The 23,599-nt window shown below is 46.3% G+C and overlaps 2 protein-coding genes across 6 annotated transcripts; one reads left to right on the top strand and one right to left on the bottom strand.

The window, feature by feature from the left end:
• Window positions 1–230: 230 nt before the first annotated feature.
• Window positions 231–13,633, bottom strand: ubtfl (upstream binding transcription factor, like). Of its 4 annotated transcripts, none has more exons than XM_063885727.1 (20): window positions 13,453–13,633; window positions 9,633–9,709; window positions 8,956–9,131; window positions 8,439–8,522; window positions 8,195–8,350; window positions 8,060–8,124; window positions 7,632–7,752; window positions 7,448–7,558; window positions 7,204–7,331; window positions 6,704–6,845; window positions 6,590–6,631; window positions 6,397–6,510; window positions 4,210–4,350; window positions 3,989–4,117; window positions 3,652–3,731; window positions 3,295–3,484; window positions 1,560–1,607; window positions 1,345–1,479; window positions 1,129–1,233; window positions 231–648 (listed from the first exon to the last, which is right to left on the bottom strand). In XM_063885727.1, the coding sequence occupies exons 2-20, from the start codon at window positions 9,688–9,690 to the stop codon at window positions 574–576; spliced, it is 2,100 nt and encodes a 699-aa protein (XP_063741797.1). In that variant the 5' UTR covers window positions 9,691–9,709; window positions 13,453–13,633; the 3' UTR covers window positions 231–573. The 4 variants fall into 4 exon arrangements, with proteins under 4 accessions (XP_063741797.1, XP_063741796.1, XP_063741799.1 ...); XM_063885726.1 differs by having other exon boundaries at window positions 4,210–4,360; window positions 6,398–6,510; XM_063885729.1 differs by having other exon boundaries at window positions 4,007–4,117; window positions 4,210–4,360; window positions 6,398–6,510.
• tmub1 (transmembrane and ubiquitin-like domain containing 1) lies at window positions 13,095–23,591 on the top strand. Of its 2 annotated transcripts, none has more exons than XM_063885732.1 (3): window positions 13,095–14,011; window positions 19,266–19,726; window positions 22,830–23,591. In XM_063885732.1, the coding sequence occupies exons 2-3, from the start codon at window positions 19,317–19,319 to the stop codon at window positions 23,179–23,181; spliced, it is 762 nt and encodes a 253-aa protein (XP_063741802.1). In that variant the 5' UTR covers window positions 13,095–14,011; window positions 19,266–19,316; the 3' UTR covers window positions 23,182–23,591. The 2 variants fall into 2 exon arrangements, with proteins under 2 accessions (XP_063741802.1, XP_063741801.1); XM_063885731.1 differs by lacking the exon at window positions 13,095–14,011 and adding an exon at window positions 17,882–18,189.
• The last annotated feature ends 8 nt before the right edge of the window (window positions 23,592–23,599 follow it).

Genomic DNA, 23,599 nt, shown 5'->3' with positions numbered 1-23,599 from the left:
AGATGTCTTTATTAATCACTACCTTTGTTTTGTGGCCCGTCCAGATTGGGTGTGATTTATTCTAAATGCTTCTGTGTCTTTTATAAAGTTATACAATGTTAACATAATCATGTGTAAATACGAATGTTTAAAAAGATGAAATATTTGTGATTTTTCATTTAAAAGGTCTATGATGACATCACAGTGATGTTGCGGTGTGTTCGGGTACAAAAGGAAATCTGACAACAGAATGAGAAAAAGTGCATTTATTTGTTAATAATTTTCTCGGGAAGGCGGCTGATTGGAGGTTGAACACTGGCTCCTCCCTCAGCAGTAACAAACATCCAATAGGATCCCCTAAGCCCGGCTGTCAAACTTTTCAAGCCCCACCTCCCATCACTGCTCCAAAACCGAACAGCTGACTGTCTGTCAGATAAAAACAAACACTCCATAAAAACAGAAACAGTAACAAAACGCTGTCAGGCTCCGCCCCTCCGATTGCCGCCAGCTCTCATTGGTCCGCCTTGATGATCGGCAGGTGAGGAGGCGTGTCCTGCACAGCCTGTCCTATCCAATGAGGCGGAGGGGGTGGAGCTAGTCAGATTCAGAGTCGCTGGATTCCTCTGAGGAGCTTTGATCTTCATCATCCTCGTCTTCCTCCTCGTCATTCTGAGGGCGTAAAGAGCAATGTGCAGTGTGTATACTTATACACAGAACGTGTACTTATACATGTTCTGTGTATAACTTTATACATACTGACACAGAACGTGTACTTATACACAGAACGTGTACTTATACATGTTCTGTGTATAACTTTATAAATACTGACACACAGAACGTGTACTTAGAACATGTATAAGTACACATTCTGTGTATAACTTTATAAATACTGACACACAGAACATGTACTTATACACGTTCTGTGTATAACTATAAATACTGACACACAGAATGTGTACTTAGAACATGTATAAGTACACATTCTGTGTATAACTTTATAAATACTTATACACAGAACGTGTACTTATACATGTTCTGTGTATAACTTTATAAATACTGACACACAAGTATGTGTACTTATACACAGAACGTGTACTTATACACGTTCTGTGTATAACTTTATTTCTATATTAAAGGACAGCGCTTCACCTCGTCATCCTCTTCGTCTTCACTGTCTGTGCTTCCTGACGTCTCGTCGTCGTCATCAGAGTCAGACGAATCGCTCTTCTCCTCGTCTGAGTCGGACATGTCCTGCTGCAAGACACACACAAACACACACACACACACAGTCAGACCGCAGACTGGTAACGTAATCATAATTTTGTGTGTGTGTGTGTGTGTGTGTGTGTGTGTGTGTGTGTGTACCTTGGCTCTGTAGGCCATGCTCCTCTTGTTCACACTGAGGGTCTGCGCCGTCACTCGGCTGCTCGACGCCTTCTTCACCGTCACACACACCTTAGAGGGGGGGGGGCTGCGGGCCTTCGTGCTGCTGCGCCGCTTCTATACACACACACACACACACAGTTATTAGATGCTCTAAACTACGCATGTGGTAATGTGTGAGGACACGGTGTACTGACGGTGGAGGAGAACTGCTTGTAGACGGCTCGGTCCTGAGGAGACAGAGCCTGAGGAGACAAAACACACCTCCATCAGGAGACAGCACCGCCTTTAATATAACTCCCCTCCATCAGGTGACACACACCTCCATCAGGAGACAGCACCGCCTTTAATATAACTCACCTCCATCAGGTGACACACACCTCCATCAGGAGACAGCACCGCCTTTAATATAACTCACCTCCATCAGGTGACACACACCTCCATCAGGAGACAGCACCGCCTTTAATATAACTCACCTCCATCAGGTGACACACACCTCCATCAGGAGACAGCACCGCCTTTAATATAACTCGCCTCCATCAGGTGACACACCTCCATCAGGAGACAGCACCGCCTTTAATATAACTCACCTCCATCAGGTGACACACACCTCCATCAGGAGACAGCACCACCTTTAATATAACTCACCTCCATCAGGAGACAGCACCACCTTTAATATAACACACCTCCATCAGGAGACAGCACCACCTTTAATATAACTCTCCTCCATCAGGAGACAGCACCACCTTTAATATAACACACCTCCATCAGGAGACAGCACCACCTTTAATATAACTCTCCTCCATCAGGAGACAGCACCACCTTTAATATAACACACCTCCATCAGGAGACAGCACCACCTTTAATATAACTCTCCTCCATCAGGACAGCACCACCTTTAATATAACTCTCCTCCATCAGGAGACAGCACCACCTTTAATATAACTCTCCTCCATCAGGAGACAGCACCATCTGTAATATAACTCACCTCCATCAGGAGACAGCACCACCTTTAATATAACTCTCCTCCATCAGGAGACAGCACCACCTGTAATATAACTCACCTCCATCAGGAGACAGCACCACCTTTAATGTAACTCACCTCCATCAGGAGACAGCACCACCTTTAATATAACACACCTCCATCAGGAGACAGCACCACCTTTAATATAACACACCTCCATCAGGAGACAGCACCACCTTTAATGTAACTCACCTCCATCAGGAGACAGCACCACCTTTAATATAACACACCTCCATCAGGAGACAGCACCATCTTTAATATAACACACCTCCATCAGGAGACAGCACCAACTTTAATATAACTCACCTCCATCAGGAGACAGCACCACCTTTAATGTAACTCTCCTCCATCAGGAGACAGCACCACCTTTAATATAACACACCTCCATCAGGAGACAGCACCACATTTAATGTAACTCTCCTCCATCAGGAGACAGCACCATCTTTAATATAACTCACCTCCATCAGGAGACAGCACCACCTTTAATGTAACTCTCCTCCCTCAGCAGACACACACCTCCATCAGGAGACAGCACCATCTTTAATGTAACTCTCCTCCCTCAGCAGACACACACCTCCATCAGGAGACAGCACCATCTGTAATATAACTCACCTCCATCAGGAGACAGCACCACCTTTAATATAACTCACCTCCATCAGGAGGCAGCACCATCTGTAATATAACTCACCTCCATCAGGAGACAGCACCACCTTTAACATAACACACCTCCATCAGGAGACAGCACTATCTTTAATATAACTCTCCTCCCTCAGCAGACACACACCATCAGGACAGCGGTAAATATTGACCAGTGGACCTGATGGAGACCACTGTTCACTATAAACACATTCTAGCAGAGGGTGCTGGGTCAATGCAGGACATTGTACAGTGTACATAGCCCCCCTCACCTTGATCCAGGCCTCCAGCTCCAGCTTGTAGCCCCCCTGCTGCTCCTCCACCTGCTTCTTGTACTTGTCCTTCTGGATCTGGCTCAGCTTGTGCCACCTTTTCCCGATCTCCACCATGCGCTCCTTCAGGCTGAAATGGTTCAGCTCCCCATTGGTCAGCAGCTCCTGGGAAAACATCTGATACCCGCTCCTATTGGAAGACAGGACAAGAGGGGCGGAGCTTACTGCTGAGCTGCTCTACATGCTGTAACCAATCACAGCTCTTCATATAATTATTGATTCAGACACTAAAGAACAATCATATAAAGTGTGTGTTTTGTGATGTAAATGGTGTGTGTGTGTGTGCCATGGACTCACACTGGAGGTTTTTTTGGTTCTCCTTCAAACTTTGGTTTCCTCTGAGCTGCAGTTGGAGGTCTCATCTCCAGTAGCTCCCTCTGCAACACACACACACACACACACACACACACAAACACAAACACACAAACACAAACACACACACACACACACACAACAATCCTCAGGTGGTCTCAGGTATACGTTCTCAGGTGGTCTCAGGTCTATGGTCTAAGGTCACAGGTGGTCTCAGGGTCACAAGCTCTGTGTTGCATCTCTTCTACACTTTGTTGATGAGCCCTTAGTCATGTGACCTGTGTGGGTGTAGGCAGTTTGTGGATGCAGCCTCCTCACTGACCACAGGTTGGTACTGAACCTCGTAACGCTTCTGGTCCTCCGCCGCCTTCTTGATCCACGGGATCTTCTCTTTCTTCTCCATTGACTTCCAGGTCGCCTCCATCGCTGCCTGCGCCTTCCTGCGGTCGCTCTGTGTGTGGGTTGGGGGGGGGGGGGGGGGGGGGAATTAAACACTGACTGCAGGTAGACAGGAGGTCTGTGTGTAATGTGAATATGTCTCACTCTGTATTTGGCCAGGTAGTCTCCAATCACGCTGTGCTGCCACATCTCCTCCGCTGTTTTAGGCGTCTCAGGAAGCTTCGCCGCCTTCTTCCCGTCCCGCTTCGCCGCCGGCGTCCATGTTTCTGTCTCCTGAACACGCTCCTGAGACGCCAGCAAGACAAGAAGGAAAGAAAGGTTTATAGAGAGACAATTCACACCTGGCTACTAACAAGCTAAAAACGAGCTAAACATGCTAACAAGCTAAACACCAGGACGCTAATAAGCTAAACACGAGCTAAGGATGCTAACAAGCTAAACACCAGGACGCTAACAAGCCAAACACCAGGACGCTAACAAGCCAAACACCAGGACACTAACAAGCTAAAAAAAACAGGATGCTAACAAGCCAAACACCAGGACGCTAACAAGCCAAACACCAGGACGCTAACAAGCCAAACACCAGGACGCTAACAAGCTAAAAAAAAACAGGATGCTAACAAGCCAAACACCAGGACGCTAACAAGCTAAAAACCAGGACGCTAACAAGCCCAACACCAGGGCGCTAATAAGCTAAAAAAAAACAGGATGCTAACAAGCTAAAAACCAGGACGCTAACAAGCCCAACACCAGGGCGCTAATAAGCTAAAAAAAAACAGGACGCTAACAAGCTAAAAACCAGGACGCTAACAAGCTAAAAAAAAACAGGATGCTAACAAGCTAAAAACCAGGACGCTAACAAGCCAAACACCAGGACGCTAACAAGCTAAAAAATAGGACGCTAACAAGCTAAACACCAGGGCACTAACAAGCCAAACACCAGGACGCTAACAAGCTAAAAACCAGGACGCTAACAAGCCAAACACCAGGACGCTAACAAGCTAAACACCAGGACGCTAACAAGCTAAACACCAGGACGCTAACAAGCTAAACACCAGGACGCTAACAAGCCAAACACCAGGACGCTAACAAGCCAAACACCAGGACGCTAACAAGCCAAACACCAGGACGCGAACAAGCTAAAAACCAGGACGCTAACAAGCTAAAAACCAGGACGCTAACAAGCTAAAAACCAGGACGCTAACAAGCCAAAAACCAGGACGCTAACAAGCCAAACACCAGGACGCTAACAAGCCAAACACCAGGACGCTAACAAGCCAAACACCAGGACGCGAACAAGCCAAACACCAGGACGCTAACAAGCTAAACACCAGGACGCTAACAAGCTAAACACCAGGGCGCTAACAAGCTAAAACATATGACGCTAACAAGCTAAAAACCAGGACGCTAACAAGCTAAACACCAGGGCACTAACAAGCCAAACACCAGGACGCTAACAAGCTAAACACCAGGGCGCTAACAAGCTAAAACATAGGACGCTAACAAGCTAAAAACCAGGACGCTAACAAGCTAAACACCAGGACGCTAACAAGCTAAACACCAGGACGCTAACAAGCTAAAACATATGACGCTAACAAGCTAAAAACCAGGACGCTAACAAGCTAAACACCAGGACGCTAACAAGCTAAACACCAGGGCGCTAACAAGCTAAAACATATGACGCTAACAAGCTAAACACCAGGACGCTAACAAGCTAAACACCAGGGCACTAACAAGCCAAACACCAGGACGCTAACAAGCTAAACACCAGGGCGCTAACAAGCTAAAACATAGGACGCTAACAAGCTAAAAACCAGGACGCTAACAAGCTAAACACCAGGACGCTAACAAGCCAAACACCAGGACGCTAACGAGCTAAAAAAACAGGACGCTAACAAGCTAAAAACCTGGGGTGCGATAGAATAGTCAGTTCATCTCTGAAGGTTCCTAACGGAGCGAAATAACCCGGAAGTCCATCAGTGGCCGCCATGATAAAAAATAGGATGCTAACAAGCCAAACACCAGAAAGCTAACAAGCTAAAAAAATAGGATGCTAAAAACGAGCTAAGGATGCTAACACGCCAACCACCAGGGCGCTAACAAGCTAAAAACCAGGACGCTAACAAGCTAAAAACGAGCTAAGGACGCTAACAAGCTAAACACCAGGACGCTAACAAGCTAAACACCAGGATCCTAACGAGCTAAACAACAGGACGCTAAGGAGCTCAAAACCAGGGCTCAATAGGCTAGAGGACATACCTATACATCCTCAGACTGGAGGTGCTGCGAGGCTAGCGGCAGTGAATACCACAGAAGAAGAAAAGAGCACACCTTGACAGAAGGAGACTTTGCTCTGTGTGGGCTGGAGGCCACACCCCCTCCCATTCTGGACCCGCCCAGTTTCTCCTCGCCCATCACCCGGTCTCGCTCCTCATCCGGGAGACTCTGCAAAACACCGTTAAAAAGCCCGTTAATAATCTCAGTGCTGCTCTCCATCAGGCAGACGGGCCGAGAGCGGACCTACCTCCAGAAACCTCTGCAGGTCAACGTCGTACTGCTTCTTCCTCTGGTGAAAGACAAACAGGAAGTGAGAGCAGGTTTCACAATAAGAGCGGAGTGTGGTAATGAAGGCACCGACCTGTTCGCAGCGCTTCTGGAACATGTCCTTCTCTTTCTGCGTCATCATCTTCCACTGCTTGCTGCAGAGCACCATCCGCTCCGTGCTCGGAACGTCCTTCATGTTCACCATCAGCTCCGCACAGTACAGGGAGTACCCGTTCCTACACACACACACACACACACACACACACACACACACACACACACACACACACACACACACACACACACACACACACACACACACACACACACACACACACACACACACACACACACACACACACACACACACACACACACACACACACCCCATCAGCTCCGCGCAGGACACGGAGTACCCGTTCCATTACTGCACACACACACCACTGGTTTTTAGCTCGTTAGTCAGCATGCAAGTTTCCCGTTCCCCTGTAGCTCTTGTGTCATTACATTTCCATTTTCTTGAACATCAGCTGTTTAGTTTCCTGTTCATTAGCATGTTAGCACCTAGCTCCTCCTTCAACAATTGAGACTCACGGTGGCGGTTTTGTCGGCCGTCCATCAAACTTGTCCTTCAGCTGTCTCTCTGCTTTAGTGAGGACGGACCGCACATGATCATCGGAGGAGAAGTCAGGGTGAGCCTCATGATATGCCCTCATACTGCCCTGCGCACACACACCCACACACACACACAAGTCAGGATCATATACTGGGGGCTATATGGACCTGAGGAACTATAACCTATTCTGCTGTGTGTGTGTGTGTGTGGGTGTGTGTGTACCTCGTAATCTTTCTGCAGCTCCAGGGCCTTGCTGATCCACTTGAGTCTCCTCTTGTCAGAGAGCTGGGACCACTGTCTCCTCAGAGCCTCCTTCAGCTCCTTCTGACTGACCTGAACACACACATTATGAGAGACACCTGCATGAACACACTGTATAAATAAATAAATGTGTGTGTGTGTGTACCTCGGGGTGCAGCTTCAGGTAGGTCTTCTTCTCGTGGTTGTACCACAGCTGTTGGGGAGTTTTGGGTTTCTCCGGCAGGTCGGACTTCTTCTTCTCTTCGATCAGATCAGGATGATCCTCCCTGCAGGCAGCGGCGTTAGCATGCTAACAACACGCTAACAATAGATGCTATTGGTACAGTCTATCAACTTCATAACAAACATCCTTTAGTATTTTGATGGGACCCCTCATGTTGTTACTTGGATATTTTGGGATATTAAGAGTGTTTTGGAGTCTGATCTGTGAGGAAGTGTTGGGAGTGTTTCTGCTGTCAGACGCTACCTCTATGTGGATATACATGAAGCGTTAGGAGCTGAATCATCACTGACTCTCTGACACAGGTCCATGCTAAATAATATAAGGTTGAAAGAGGTGAAAGGTGGACTGACTTGAACCGCGCCATGTTCTTCTCAAACTCCTCTTTCTCCCGCTGGAACTCTGTGATGTACTTTTGCTGCAGAGAGAGAGGCAGACATCATAATGTGTTGATCATGTGTCAGTGTGACCGTGCTGAGTTCACGGACCTTCTTCTTGTCAGGCAGCTCCTTGTACTTCTTGGACAGGATCTTGGTCAGGTCCAGGTTGCTCATCTCCGGGTGGATCTTGGCGTACTTAGCTCGTTTCTCCATGAAGAAGCGGAAGTATGGAGTCAGGGGTTTCTTAGGGAAGTCCGGATGAGTCTGAGTGCCACAGGAAACACGTATTAATAACAGGTATTAATGCAGATCAAACTCAGCTGTGAGGAGGCTCATCATCGGGGGGGCTCACCTTCAGTTTTTTGCCTTTATACGGATTCTTCACGAAATCTGTGGCATCTACGATGATCTCCGTCATCGTTCGGTACTTACGCACCTGGAGCAGAATTATAAAGAAGGTTCATAATTATAAAAAAAAGGTTAATAATTATTAACGTTCATATTTAGACCAGAGGCTGCAATGTGTTTCTGCTGTCTCTGGAACAACACTACCAACAGGATAAACCACATCAGACAAAATAACACAGAGAAAATCAAAATACTATTATATGAAAGATTTCCCGTTCAACGGAAATAAGGTTTCTGCGCCGTAACATCTTAGAATCCTCTTAAATAAACCAGCGTCTGCAGACGGAGACCTTCATCCTTTTACATGAAGAGTCTTTGATGAACACTTGATAGTGAAACATATTTAAAGGGCTTCAGAGTGCATGGATTGGATAAAGAATATATAATAATAACAAATAATAATATGTTAAAAAGAACACAAGTTGAGCTATTGATGATGATGATGATGATGATACTGATACCTCTGTGGAGACTTTGAGCCACTTGCTGCGGCACATCTCCCCGGTGAAGACCCCGAAGCGGACCTTGTCCCAGTCGAAGTGAGACTCTGTGGTCTTATACTTCATGGCATCAACGTCCGGAAGCAGAGAGCGGATCCTCTCCAGCAGAGTGAGGCAGTCCTGCTGAGACCAGGAGTCTACACACACACACACACACACACACACACACACACACACACACACACACACACACACACACACACACACACACACACACACACACACACACACACACACACACACACACACACACACACACACACACACACACACACACACACACACACACTACGCTAGTAATTTCAGCTAGTATGTTAGATAGCAAACAACCTTGCTAACTAGCTGACGTTCAGAAGCTCTTGGTAAAGTTGTTGTAATATGTCTTTAAGAGTAAGAATAATTTGTTTCTACTAGAAAATAAAAAAGTAAACCGCAGTGTCGAGACGCGGGAGAAAATGAGGAACCGGAGCTAACGGATAATGCTAACAGATAACGCTAACAGATAACGCTAATGGGGTTGGTTACATAGTTACACTGTGATGAAAGCTCTGTTCAGTAAAGGTGAGTTTTGGGTGAAGGTGACATTCTGCTGCTGAGGAGGGGGGTTATCTTGGGGGGTTACCTGATGGGGGGGTTACCTGGTTCATTCTTGATCCTGGCGCTCTGAGACGTCGAGACACTGCTGCCATTCATCATGCAGTGTGACCCCTTCCCTCTGCACGCACGTGGGCGCGCGCACACACACGCACACACACACACACACACACACACACAATTAGAGACACTATAAAGATTACAGTGTTAGCATTCTTAGCTCAGCTTGTTTCTCTGATAGCTTCAGACCCAGACATCTCATCACTAAAGCCTTCATCAGTTTGAATAGAGTAAAGGCACCATGAGGTAAAACTGTGTCTTAAAACTGGATAAAGAATCTGTTTACACATATGACTCTCAATGGGTTCAGGTCTGGACTCTGGGGGGGCCGATCCATGTGTGAAATGATGTCTCATGCTCCCTGAACCACTCTCTCACAGTCTGAGCCCGATGGATCCTGGCATTGTCCTCTTGGAACATGCCCGCTCCATCAGGGGAGAAGAAATCTACTGATGGAATAACCTGTCCTTCAGGATATTCAGGGAGTCAGCTGACCTCATTCTTTGGGTTGCTGAACCAAGACCAGACCAACTGCAGCAGCCCCAGATCATAGCCCTGCCCCCACAGGCTGGTACAGTAGGCACTAGGCATGATGGGGGCATCACTTCAGCCGCCTCTCTTCTTACCCTGATCCCCCATCACTCTGGAACAGGGTCTGGACTCATCAGACCACACCTTCTTCCATTGCTCCAGAGTCCAATCTTTACGCTCCTTACCAAACTGAAGCCGATTAGCCTCACTGAGAAGTGGTTTTCTTACGGCTACCCAGCTGTTTAGTCCCAATCCCTGAGTTCCCTCCGCAGTGTGCGTGTGGAAATGCTCTCTCTGTCTCTAGCTAAACTTAGCCGTGAGTTCTACTGTTGTTTTTCTACCATTTGATTTCACCAAACGTTTAAGGGATCGCCGATCATTCAGGATCTTTTTCTGACCTCATTCCTCCCTGGAAGAGGATGTCCCCCACTGTCCTTCCAGTCTTTAATAATGCGGTGGACAGTTCTTAACCCCATTTTAGTATTTCAGCAATGTCCTTAGATGTTTGCTCTGCTTGATGCCAATAATTTGACCCTTCTGAAACAGATCAACATCTTTTGCACGACCACAGGACATGTGTTTCAACAGGACTCCTCTCTGCATCAGTTAGGGTTATAACTTGCTGCCAGCTGAAACATAATCACCCATGCAGTAATTATCCGATGGGAGGCTCTTACCTATCTGCTTAGTTAAATCCAGGTGGGGACCTTTTTTTGGCCTGGCAGTGTATAAATATAAATATATATACATATAAATATATATAAATATATATAAATATAAATATATATAAATATAAATATATATAAATATAAATATATATATATAAATATAAATATATATAAATATAAATATAAATATATATAAATATAAATATATATAAATAATACACAGCAGCTGGTCCTTTATACACATTGTAAAGTCTCAGAGGTAAACCGTGTACTTTTGTAAACCGTCTTGGACTTCATCAAAAGTGCTATATATACATTTATTATATTATATTATATATTATTTTACCCCACTGCATTATTTAATCCCTTTAGTTACTTTACAGATTAGGATTACTGATGGTAAATATAACCCCTTAAATCAGACTGTAGTTCACCTGCAGTAAATCCAGCAGCTACCCTGCAGTATACAAAGCATTCAAACTAGCTGCACCTTTACCAGCTCTGAGAACACTTTACTGATCAATCATTATAAAACATATCAGAGATATTATTCTGAAATGGACCAATCAGACAATGACTACTTTTACTGTCGCTACTTTAAGTACATTTAGAGGAGAGTACTTTCTACTTTCACTGGAGGAACATTTAGAATACTGTGACAGAGTATTCCTACACTCTGGTACTTCTACTTTACTCAAGTACAAGACCTGAGTACTTCTACTTTACTCAAGTACAAGATCTGAGTACTTCTACTTTACTCAAGTACAAGATCTGAGTACTTCTACTTTACTCAAGAACAAGACCTGAGTACTTCTACTTTACTCAAGTACAAGATCTGAGTACTTCTACTTTACTCAAGTACAAGATCTGAGTACTTCTACTTTACTCAAGTACAAGACCTGAGTACTTCTACTTTACTCAAGAACAAGACCTGAGTACTTCTACTTTACTCAAGTACAAGACCTGAGTACTTCTACTTTACTCAAGAACAAGACCTGAGTACTTCTACTTTACTCAAGTACAAGATCTGAGTACTTCTACTTTACTCAAGTACAAGACCTGAGTACTTCTACTTTACTCAAGTACAAGATCTGAGTACTTCTACTTTACTCAAGTACAAGACCTGAGTACTTCTACTTTACTCAAGTACAAGATCTGAGTACTTCTACTTTACTCAAGAACAAGATCTGAGTACTTCTACTTTACTCAAGTACAAGATCTGAGTACTTCTACTTTATTCAAGTACAAGACCTGAGTACTTCTACTTTACTCAAGTACAAGACCTGAGTACTTCTACTTTACTCAAGAACAAGACCTGAGTACTTCTACTTTTACTCAAGTACAAGACCTGAGTACTTCTACTTTACTCAAGAACAAGACCTGAGTACTTCTACTTTACTCAAGTACAAGACCTGAGTACTTCTACTTTACTCAAGAACAAGACCTGAGTACTTCTACTTTACTCAAGTACAAGACCTGAGTACTTCTACTTTACTCAAGTACAAGACCTGAGTACTTCTACTTTACTCAAGAACAAGATCTGAGTACTTCTACTTTTACTCAAGTACAAGATCTGAGTACTTCTACTTTACTCAAGTACAAGATCTGAGTACTTCTACTTTACTCAAGTACAAGACCTGAGTACTTCTACTTTACTCAAGAACAAGACCTGAGTACTTCTACTTTACTCAAGTACAAGACCTGAGTACTTCTACTTTACTCAAGTACAAGATCTGAGTACTTCTACTTTACTCAAGTACAAGACCTGAGTACTTCTACTTTACTCAAGTACAAGACCTGAGTACTTCTACTTTACTCAAGAACAAGACCTGAGTACTTCTACTTTACTCAAGTACAAGACCTGAGTACTTCTACTTATAACAGAGTATTCCTACACAGTAGTACTTCTACTAGAGTAAAACTCTCCCCTGGAGCAGCACAGGTCGCTCAGAGGTCAGCTGGCTGCAGAAACCTCGCTTCAACCTAAAGCTCCTGAAGGCAGGAATATGGTCCACAGAGGTCCCTGAGGTCTCCGGCCTGCATCAGCAGATCTATCATCCTTCTTTACTCTGGTCTGCAGAGTAATGCAGAGTAATGCAGAGTTATAGAGAGTAATGCAGATCTGGTTTCAGACCTCCGGTCTAAAGACTGGCTCCGGGTCACACAGCAGCGGGCCGTGGTGCTCCAGCTGCCCCGGGTCCTACCGTCCGTCCCCCGTCAGGACTCCCCACGCAGAGCCACGGAGACAAACTGTCGCGTTTCTGTGTTAATGTGCAAAACTGCGTCATTTTACATAAAAACACGGACATGAATTTATTCTAAAATCTGTTTAAACAAAAACACCGTACGCGTGCAGCAACCGCGTCATTTATATGAAAAACTGGTAAAATGATTAAAATGTGTGTTTGGTTTAAAGGACATTAAAGTGTAAAACCCCCGGAATTTGGTGCTTTTTATCGGACTGTTGGGTGTGGAGGACCGGCTGCAGACGGGCTGCTCCCCCACAAAACCTTCACTGCGAAGCCGCCATGAATGTTATGGAGACTCGGGGACAGACGAGCAGAAAACCCCAGAAATATGCTTTAAATCCCGGCTCACTACTCACCTGCAGGTCGAGACAGAAACCCGGGGAGATTCTGCACACCGCGGGGCTCGTTTGAGTTGTTTTGGTGCTTTCAAAGTATGTGTTTTTCAGCCGTAAACCCCGGGGAGTCAGCTCGAAACGGATCCGACAAAAGGAGCGTCTAGTCCGGTATGAAACTCCGCCCCGCGCCGCAGGGGGAGGAGGAACTCCGGGGGAAAACATGAGGAAAACAGGGGGATGAAACCAGAGCCAGCGGGGAGAGCAGCAGCAGCCAGACCCGCGGAAAACTGCTGTTCAATAATCATTTTATTTTATGTCCTCATCACCAGGGTCATACTGCGGAGTCCTGCAGCACATCTGCCGGCCTGACTATAACCTGGTCTGGGTCCAGATGCTGGGAGCACCGGGGAGACAGAGGCTGCTCCTGGCTCCGGCAGAGAGTCCTCCTGCAACACAACTCTCCTCCCCGGCATCCTGCAGGAGAGCAGCCCGGATCCACAGGGCCTCCTGCCCACCGACATTCACCGTATGCCCGGGGACACCGGCCCGAATCCTGGCCCCTACCAAGAGATAATCACCGGTCAGTGGAACAATAGACCCGGCAGCTACACGCACCTGAGGGTGGGGGGGAGGTCGACAGGTGTGTGTGTGTGTGTGTGTGTGTGTGTGTGTGTGTGTGTGGGTGTGTGTGTGTGTGTGTGTGTGAGAGAGAGAGTCTGAATGTAAGTGAATGTATGTGGGTGTGTGTGTGTGTGTGTGTGTGTGTGTGTGTGTGTGTGTGTGTGTGTGTGTGTGTGTGTGTGTGTGTGTGTGTGTGTGTGTGTGTGAGTGAGAGAGAGTCTGAATGTGTGTGTGTGTGTGTGTGTGTGTGTGTGTGTGTGTGTGTGTGTGTGTGTGTGTGTGTGTGTGTGTGTGTGTTTCAAGGTTTCAGGTTTCAAGGTGTTATTGGTCATATGCACAGCAGATACAACGTATATGTTGGCAATGAAAATCTTATGTCCCATGCTCCTCCAACAACTCCACATACATGGTGCAGATAAGATAATAAAATAGTGCAAAAAGAGAGAAGAATATTTACAATAACAACAATAAAGATTTGAGGATGTGAAATATATACATATGTGGAATACATTGAGAGTATTTAAACACTTTACTCTGTGGAATGAGGAGGTATGGACAGATGCATATATTATGTATAACAGATGTATATGGCAGATATGTATAATATATAGATATGTGTACTATAAACAGATTCTCAGAGCTCAGGAGTTCAGCAGTCTTGTGTGTGTGTGTGTGTGTGTGTGTGTGTGTGTGTGTGTGTGTGTGTGTGTGTGTGTGTGTGTGTGTGTGTGTGTATGTGTGTGTGTGTGTGTGTGTGTGTGTGTGTGTGTGTGTGTGTGTGTGTGTGTGTGTGAGTGAGAGAGAGTCTGAATGTAAGTGAATGTGTGTGTGTGTGTGTGTGTGTGTGTGTGTGTGTGTGTGTGTGTGTGTGTGACGCCACCACCTGCCGGTGTTCCCGTTTAACTGGATTCCGGTTCAACTGGTGGCGTTTGTTTACGTTTTCCACTCCTTGAGCGTCATATGACGCTGTACGGGCCGAATCATATGTGGTTGCCAGGTTTGTCATTTTCACCTTACTTGTGTGTCTGAAGTGTGACTACACAATAATTTTTTTAAATCTCGGCGAAAAAACGTAAGCATCACTTCATGTAAATGTGCATGTGGAGATCACCTACAGACAACAACACAAAATATATAAACAATATTCCAACTCCACTGACGGGATTCGAACCCGTAAATCTGAAAATACTAATCTCAGCCATGATCGTTACTCATGACGCCACAGAACGGCTCGAACAATGCTGTGCTTGAACCATACACATGTTGTCAGCTCCTGTCAGCTGTTTACAAATCACCGTTCATCATGGATGAAATAAACCCCACCATGTTAGCTGGTGATATCCACAATATGACACAGGCAGACGCTGCCAACGCAGGCCTCAAAAACAAATGCAACAGCCATGTGTTACGGACAAAACACAAGCATGGCCATCTGAAAGGATATGGCTTTGTTTTTTAGCCTAAAAAGTGCATATAGTGACCATTACAAAGCACATATCAAACGCTATAGCCGCTGTGATACGAACCCAGTCCTGCTTTCAAAAGGTATTAATCCACTGCCTTACCGCTGATAGCATACCGTCCAGATGTTGAAGCAACAAGGTGAATATTTATTATTGACTATTTGCTTGTAGCTGTTCCCAATTGAGAAAAACTGGTTTGGTAAGTGACTTTATTTATTGTTTGGCCGTCAAATACATGCAGGACAGTAGTCTTTGTCCACAGGTGGTTCCCCCACACAAAGGCTGTGATGCCAGTTTTTACAAAGCGTGCACTCCGTCTGGAAGAAAAGGGCAAAAAAAGATATGCTTTAGGACAGTTGTAAAACATTACAGTAATCAACTTCAAGTGCTCCAAACTTGCCTTACCCATTCCTCATGGGTGTCATGTTCGCCACTCACCCGACATAGCTCAGACAAATCATCTGCTGATTACAGACAGCCATTGGCTGGAATAAATAGCACTTGCATAACAACTGAAAACAAAGTAGAACCCAACCCGTTTCCGTGATGAGCTGTTGGGCTATGTCCATTCGCAGATGGCTGATCCCCTGCTCATCAAAGGGACCAGCCACCAGTTTCATCAACAATCAACAAAATAAGTCCATCATTACCAGTTTCCAGAGTGTCTGCTTGTAGTTCTTGTAGTTGTGGAAATGTAGGGCTGGACTGAGGTGGGGATGGGGACTGAGGTGGGGATTGGGACTGAGGTGGGGATGGGTCAGTAATTTCGGATGGGGAACCAGTTTGCCATTTGTGCGGCACACGTGGTGTTGGCTCTATGGCCGAGTTGGTGTATATTCTGTAAGAAATGTTCTTTTATTCGAAGCCCAGGAGATTATGCAATCCTTCTGAGGTTTATCAGTTCTGAAATACGCAATAGTATCATTGCAGCATCAATGAGTGAGAGGTAGAGGCGGTGTGTTTAGTTTGTAACTCCACGCGTCCTTCTCCCTCTACTCATATATACAATACAATATTAGCTATATGCTATCTGAGGCTAAAGACAACATCCGGTAATACTACCGGAATTGGACAAATATGATCCTTCCTTAAAATTATCTTTTAATGTTCCGTTTCAGTATATTGATTATTTCTTACAATACTTTATGCAAGGTCTTGCCCTTCTTTGACATTATGTCAGCACTTTTTCCATCCATGCTGACGATTATAAATGGCCTGTCTAAACAGCTATACATATATCCTTTGCCACCTCATTTGCTAATTGACTTCATCCAGTGATCAACTTCAATGTCATTGTTACTGTTTTTCCCAATTGTTGGGAACAGCTACAAGCAAATAGTCAATAATAAATATTCACCTTGTTGCTTCAACATCTGGACGGTATGCTATCAGCGGTAAGGCAGTGGATCAATACCTTTTGAAAGCAGGACTGGGTTCGTATCACAGCGGCTATAGCGTTTGATATGTGCTTTGTAATGGTCACTATATGCACTTTTTAGGCTAAAAAACAAAGCCATATCCTTTCAGATGGCCATGCTTGTGTTTTGTCCGTAACACATGGCTTTTGCATTTGTTTTTGAGGCCTGCGTTGGCAGCGTCTGCCTGTGTCATATTGTGGATATCACCAGCTAACATGGTGGGGTTTATTTCATCCATGATAAACGGTGATTTGTAAACAGCTGACAAGAGCTGACAACATGTGTATGGTTCAAGCAGGGTGATGTTTGAGCCAGTCGGTGGCGTAATGAATAACATTCATGGTTGAGATTTATATTGCCCAAATGTACGGGTTCGAATCCCGTCGCTGGAGTATGAATATTGTTTATTTTCATGTTTATTTTTATTTTTTGGTCAGCATATTTTGTGTTGTTGTCTGTAGGTGATCTCCACATGCGCATTTTACATGAACTGGTGATGTTAACGTATTTTCGCCGAGGTTTTCTCCGTTGTCTGGTCACACTTCAGACACACAAGTTACGTGAAAATGACGAACCTGGCAACCACAACATCTGGCGGAAAAAGTAAACGCCACCAGTTAAACCGGAATCCAGTTAAACTGGAACACCGGTAAGGATGACTGATGAGTTAACTGAATTCACTTAAACAACTTCTTAAAAAAATAAATGGACCTGCTTGAAGTGAATTTATCTGACCTTTCCTTGGTGTTCGTAGTCTGATTCTGGAGGACTGTGTATGTGTGTGTGTGTGTGTGTGTGTGTGTGTGTGTGTGTGTGTGTGTGTGTGTGTGTGTGTGTGTGTGTGTGTGTGTGTGTGTGTGTGTGTGTGTGTGTGTGCGCGTGGTGTTGAGGAGAAACAAAGCTTTATCGGAGTGTTTCAGAAACCTTGGTCCATGAGGAGTTAGGGGTTTATCCTGGTCACTTCCCCCTGATCTCTGTCCTCCTCCAAAGATATGTTCCTCATGAGTCCCTTATCCTCTTCCGTAGAACAGAAAGCCAACAGAATAATAGAGCAAACGAACATCAGGTATATATAGAATTCACTCTATGAACGCTGTATAACTGCAGTATAATAAAGCTGCCAGGGCCAGCGGCAAGCAGGCGGCAGCAGAGCGCCACAGCTGAAGCACCACAGAAGAAGACGAAGCAGGAAGTGTTTGGTCGGACAGATTAGCATCGTTAGCTCGCAGCTAACTGTGATGTGAGATCTCTGAACTGTGAGTTGTTCTTTATTCTTCTTTATTCTGCTCTTCGTCCTCTCTATTCTTTACTACTCTTTCTCTCGGACTCTCTGTACTTTCACTCACGAGCTCTTCTCTGGCGCCGTTAGCTGTTAGCATGTAGCTTAGCACAACAACATCTGATCTTGTGAGGATTTACTGCAGTAAAGTACTAATATTAGTGAGTATCACAGTATTATAGTTACTGTTAGGTTATAATATCTCAGACCCTTTACTTTAAGTATGAACACTGTTGTCTTAAATTAAAGTATTACCATCACAAAATACTTTAAGTACAAGAAGTAAAAGTAATGATTCTGATCTCAGAATGATATAAAGGAGTATAATCAGATACATGTACTTCAAGTATCCTCCAGTACTCATTAAGATTGTACCTCAGACAGTAATATATTAATAATTTCATCCTGTTTTTATACAGAGCATTTTAGAAGAACTGCTTTATACAGTATCAGTCTGTCATATGTTGTTGTGTACCTGAGAGCAGCTGCAACTGTGAGGTAAACAAATGTAGGAGCAAGTACATCCCAGCCTCAGAACACAAGAGTAGAAATACTTAAGTACAAGTATACTTCAGTAAATGTACGTAGTAACTTCCCACCACAGACTGTAAAATAGTGTGTGTGTGGCGGGGCATCATGAGTAATAACTGTGTGTGTGTGTGTGTGTGTGTGTGTGTGTGTGTGTGTGTGTGTGTGTGTGTGTGTGTGTGTGTACCTGGTGATATGAACCCTACAGACATATTTTCTTTAATCAGATGATGAAGCTCTAATCAGTCCTACTTGATATTCCGGGTTCCTGTGGATCCCTCAGAAGTCCTAAAGGATTGAATCAGTATGAATGAGTCCCTCAGAAGTCTTTAGATGAGTCTCAGGACTTTATGAACGCTTCGTTCTGACAGCGATTTCATTTCTAAAAATAATAGTATTACCTTTAAAATGATTGTCCAGATGCTTGTGTCTTTAAAGTGCAGCTGATCAGGAAGGTATTATACATGTGTTTGTTAAACTCTGCCCCCCCCCCATTGGTTTAAATAAAGTTGTTGTTCTGCACAGGAAGTGAAGCAGGTGGATGCTAAGCCCCGCCCCCTGTGCGTTGCCGTGGCGATGGCGTTGATTGAAGGTGTGGGCGACGAGGTGACGCTGCTGTTCGTGTCCCTGCTGCTGCTGCTGGTGCTGCTGCTGGCCTGGACCTCTACCCGCACCCCAGACCCCCCCGAGCACCTGTTCAACCCCCCGCTGAGGACCGACCCCGCCCAGCAGGACACCCCACCTTCCACCTCAGAATCCCCCGCTGTGAGTGACAGCTCGCAGACAGAGGCTCCGCCCACTAGCACCCCTGCCCAGGAAGACAAGGGGGAGGGTGGTGAGGAGAGGGGGGCGGATGGTGTGAGGAACAGAGGGGGGGGGGAACCTTCGTCCTCTCAGAGGAACATGGTGCTGCGACTCAAGTTCCTGAATGACACGGAGAGGACAGCTCAGGTCCGACCGCAGGACACCATCGGGTACATCAAACGGTGAGTGGGGGGCTGTGTCCAGGTGCTGTGTCCAACAGTCCAAGTTAAAGGCTGTGGACTGCGTGGAGGGAATTTGTTTGTCATGCCACGTGGGAAGACCAGTAAGGTCTGGGATCACGTAACAAAGCTTTCAGGGTAGGGCTGCATACCTAAACGTAACATCAGGTACAGGTACAGGTCCGGACCTGTACCTGTACCTCTGTACCGGTACCTGTACCTGTACCTGATGTTACGTTTAGGTACGCAGCCCTAGTTCAGGTGCTGTGTTCAAGTGCTCTGTTCAGGTGGTGTCCAGGTGCTGTGTTCAGGTGCTGTCCAGGTGCTCTGTCCAGGTGCTGTGTTGCGGTGCTGTGTTCAGGTGCTGTGTTCAGGTGCTATGTTCAGGTGCTCTGTTCAGGTGGTGTCCAGGTGCTCTGTTCAGGTGCTGTCCAGGTGCTCTGTCCAGGTGCTGTGTTGCGGTGCTGTGTTGCCGTGCTCTGTTCAGGTGCTGTGTCCAGGTACTGTGTCCAGGTGCTCTGTCCAGGTGCTGTGTTGCGGTGCTGTGTTGCCGTGCTCTGTTCAGGTGCTGTGTCCAGGTGCTGTGTCCAGGTGCTCTGTCCAGGTGCTGTGTCCAGGTGCTCTGTCCAGGTGCTGTGTTCAGGTGCTGTGTCCAGGTGCTGTGTTCAGGTGCTCTGTCCAGGTGCTGTGTTCAGGTGGTGTCCAGGTGCTGTGTCCAGGTGCTGTGCCCAGGTGCTGTGTTCAGGTGCTGTGTCCAGGTGCTGTGTTCAGGTGCTGTGTCCAGGTGCTGTGTCCAGGTGCTGTGTCCAGGTGCTGTGTCAGGTGCTGTGTTCAGGTGCTGTGTCCAGGTGCTGTGTTCAGGTGCTGTGTCCAGCAGTGTTAATTTCATCAACTTCCTTTTTTTACATGACTAAGACGAGCCGATGAAGAGCTAAAAATAGATTTTTGATAATAAAAATGACAAAATCTATATTTTGTTTTCGTTGATGAGACGAGACTGAAGTGTTAAGGGTGGACTATCGGACATTCAAAATGCAGGATATGTAATGTTTCCTAAAATTCTCTGTCTTGTCTGTCAAAATGCATCCCTGTCATTGGTTGAATTAGTCTGCATTCTGGGAATCTGCAGACGTCACTCACATCCCTCAGATACACGTGATGATGTCCAAACAGTGAGAAAATAACAAGACGATGTCTTCAGCGCAAAAAGGCTTTGGTCGGAAAAAAGACAAGACATATGGAGACAGTTTATCTATGAAAGGAAGACACACGGCTACTACTGGGCAGTCGGCAGCTAGCGGCACATTTGCTAGCCCTGTTGGCTTAGCCTTTCCTGCAAAAGTGTTCAGTTAGCGGCAGCCAAGGACTGAGCCTGGCTTCCAGCCTAATGTTGCAGTGCAGTAACTATGCAGTCACACTGCAGTCAGTGCAGCTTAAGATTACACAGCAATTTATCTGGAAGATATGTGTGTGGTTTCTTATCTCTAAGGCGGGTAGGTATATATATTAGGCTAGCTGTTGTGATAACATAATTTGGATCAAATCTGAGCTTGATACTCCTGATATACTATGTTTGAATGATATTATTAGTATATATAGATAGTATGCACCTTAGCGGATCAGCAAGGACAGCACAGCAGCATCAACGTGAGAGTCTAGAGATATCCCACTAACTAAGGGAAGGACTCCAGATATTACAGAGTGTTGAGAGAGGGAAATGTGTCCATGTGCTGTGTTCAGGTGCTCTGTCCAGGTGCTGTGTTCAGGTGCTGTGTTCAGGTGCTGTGTCCAGGTGCTGTGTTCAGGTGCTGTGTTCAGGTGCTCTGTCCAGGTGCTGTGTTCAGGTGCTGTGTTCAGGTGCTGTGTTCAGGTGCTCTGTCCAGGTGCTGTGTTCAGGTGCTGTGTTCAGGTGCTCTGTCCAGGTGCTGTGTTCAGGTGCTGTGTTCAGGTGCTCTGTCCAGGTGCTGTGTTCAGGTGCTGTGTTCAGGTGCTGTGTTCAGGTGCTCTGTCCAGGTGCTGTGTCCAGGTGCTGTGTTCAGGTGCTCTGTCCAGGTGCTGTGTTCAGGTGCTGTGTTCAGGTGCTGTGTTTGAGTGCTGTGTTCAGGTGCTGTGTTCAGGTGCTGTGTCTGGTGCTGTGTCCAGGTGCTGTGTTCAGGTGCTGTGTCTAGGTACTCTGTCCAGGTGCTGTGTCCAGGTGCTGTGTTCAGGTGCTGTGTCTAGGTGCTATGTTCAGGTGCTGTGTCTAGGTACTCTGTCCAGGTGCTGTGTCCAGGTGCTGTGTTCAGGTGCTCTGTCCAGGTGCTCTGTCCAGGTGCTCCGTCCAGGTGCTCTGTTCTGGTGCTGTGTTCAGGTGCTGTGTTTGAGTGCTGTGTTCAGGTGCTGTGTTCAGGTGCTGTGTTCAGGTGCTGTGTTTGAGTGCTGTGTCCGGGTGCTGTGTTCAGGTGCTGTGTCTAGGTGCTGTGTCTAGGTGCTGTGTCCAGGTGCTGTGTTCAGGTGCTGTGTTCAGGTGCTCTGTCCAGGTGCTGTGTTCAGGTGCTGTGTTTGAGTGCTGTGTCCGGGTGCTGTGTTCAGGTGCTCTGTCCAGGTGCTGTGTCCAGGTGCTGTGTTCAGGTGCTCTGTCCAGGTGCTCTGTCCAGGTGCTCTGTCCGGGTGCTCTGTTCAGGTGCTGTGTTCAGGTGCTGTGTTCAGGTGCTGTGGTCAGGTGCTTTGTCCAGGTGCTGTGTTCAGGTGCTGTGTCTAGGTGCTGTGTTCAGGTGCTGTGTTCAGGTGCTGTGTTCAGGTGCTGTGGTCAGGTGCTTTGTCCAGGTGCTGTGTTCAGGTGCTGTGTCTAGGTGCTGTGTTCAGGTGCTGTGTTCAGGTGCTGTGTTCAGGTGCTGTGTCCAGGTGCTGTGTCTAGGTGCTGTGTCTAGGTGCTGTGTCCAGGTGCTGTGTTCAGGTGCTGTGGTCAGGTGCTTTGTCCAGGTGCTGTGTTCAGGTGCTGTGTCTAGGTGCTGTGTTCAGGTGCTGTGTTCAGGTGCTGTGTTCAGGTGCTGTGTCTAGGTGCTGTGTCCAGGTGCTGTGTTTGAGTGTATTGTTTTGAGACTGTGCTCTCTGCTCCCCCCCTCAGGACGTACTTTGTGGGTCAGGAGCAGCAGGTCCGGCTGATCTACCAGGGCCAGCTGCTACAGGACGACGCTCAGACCCTGTCCTCTCTGAACCTGGTCCATAACTGTGTCCTGCATTGCCACATCTCCCAGCATGCAGGCCGGGGGCCCACCGGGGGCCCGGGGCCTGCGGACCAGGTGCAGGTGGCCCTGAACGTGGGCAGCCTGATGGTGCCTCTGCTGGTACTCATGCTGTCCGTGCTGTGGTACTGCCAGATCCAGTACCGGCAGTTCTTCACAGCCCCGGCCACAGCCTCGCTAGTGGGTGTCACCATCTTCCTCAGCCTGGTGGCCTTCGGAGTGTACCGCCGCTAACTGCGCTCTGATTGGCTGTGTGGCCTCTGACCTCAGAGCGGCAGAGACTCCGGACAGACCTGATGTTGTTTTTGTTTTTCTGTTGCCATGGAGACTCTGAGTGTTAATGAGGATTTTGTTTTAATTACATTTCTTTTTAGATCCACTTCCTCTGTAGATCCCTCATCATTGTGCCTCTTTTTCGTTCTGGTTCCTTCTGGTCCTGAAGGGGTCAGCACTGGACTGTAGACCAGACTATAGACCAAACTGGACTGTAGACTGGATTGCACTATTGACCGGACTGGACTGTAGATTGGAACTGACTATGGACTGGAGGTGACTGTAGCCGGACCCAGTCTATGTGCTGGATAGAAAGTGTTTTGTGTCAATGAGCTTTTGCAGAAAGAAATTCTAATAAATTCTTTATTTATGTTGTTGT

The sequence above is a fragment of the Eleginops maclovinus genome, chromosome 6, assembly GCF_036324505.1.
Source record: "Eleginops maclovinus isolate JMC-PN-2008 ecotype Puerto Natales chromosome 6, JC_Emac_rtc_rv5, whole genome shotgun sequence".
NCBI lineage: Eukaryota > Metazoa > Chordata > Actinopteri > Perciformes > Eleginopidae > Eleginops > Eleginops maclovinus.
This window is presented reverse-complemented; position numbering and strand designations above follow the sequence as displayed.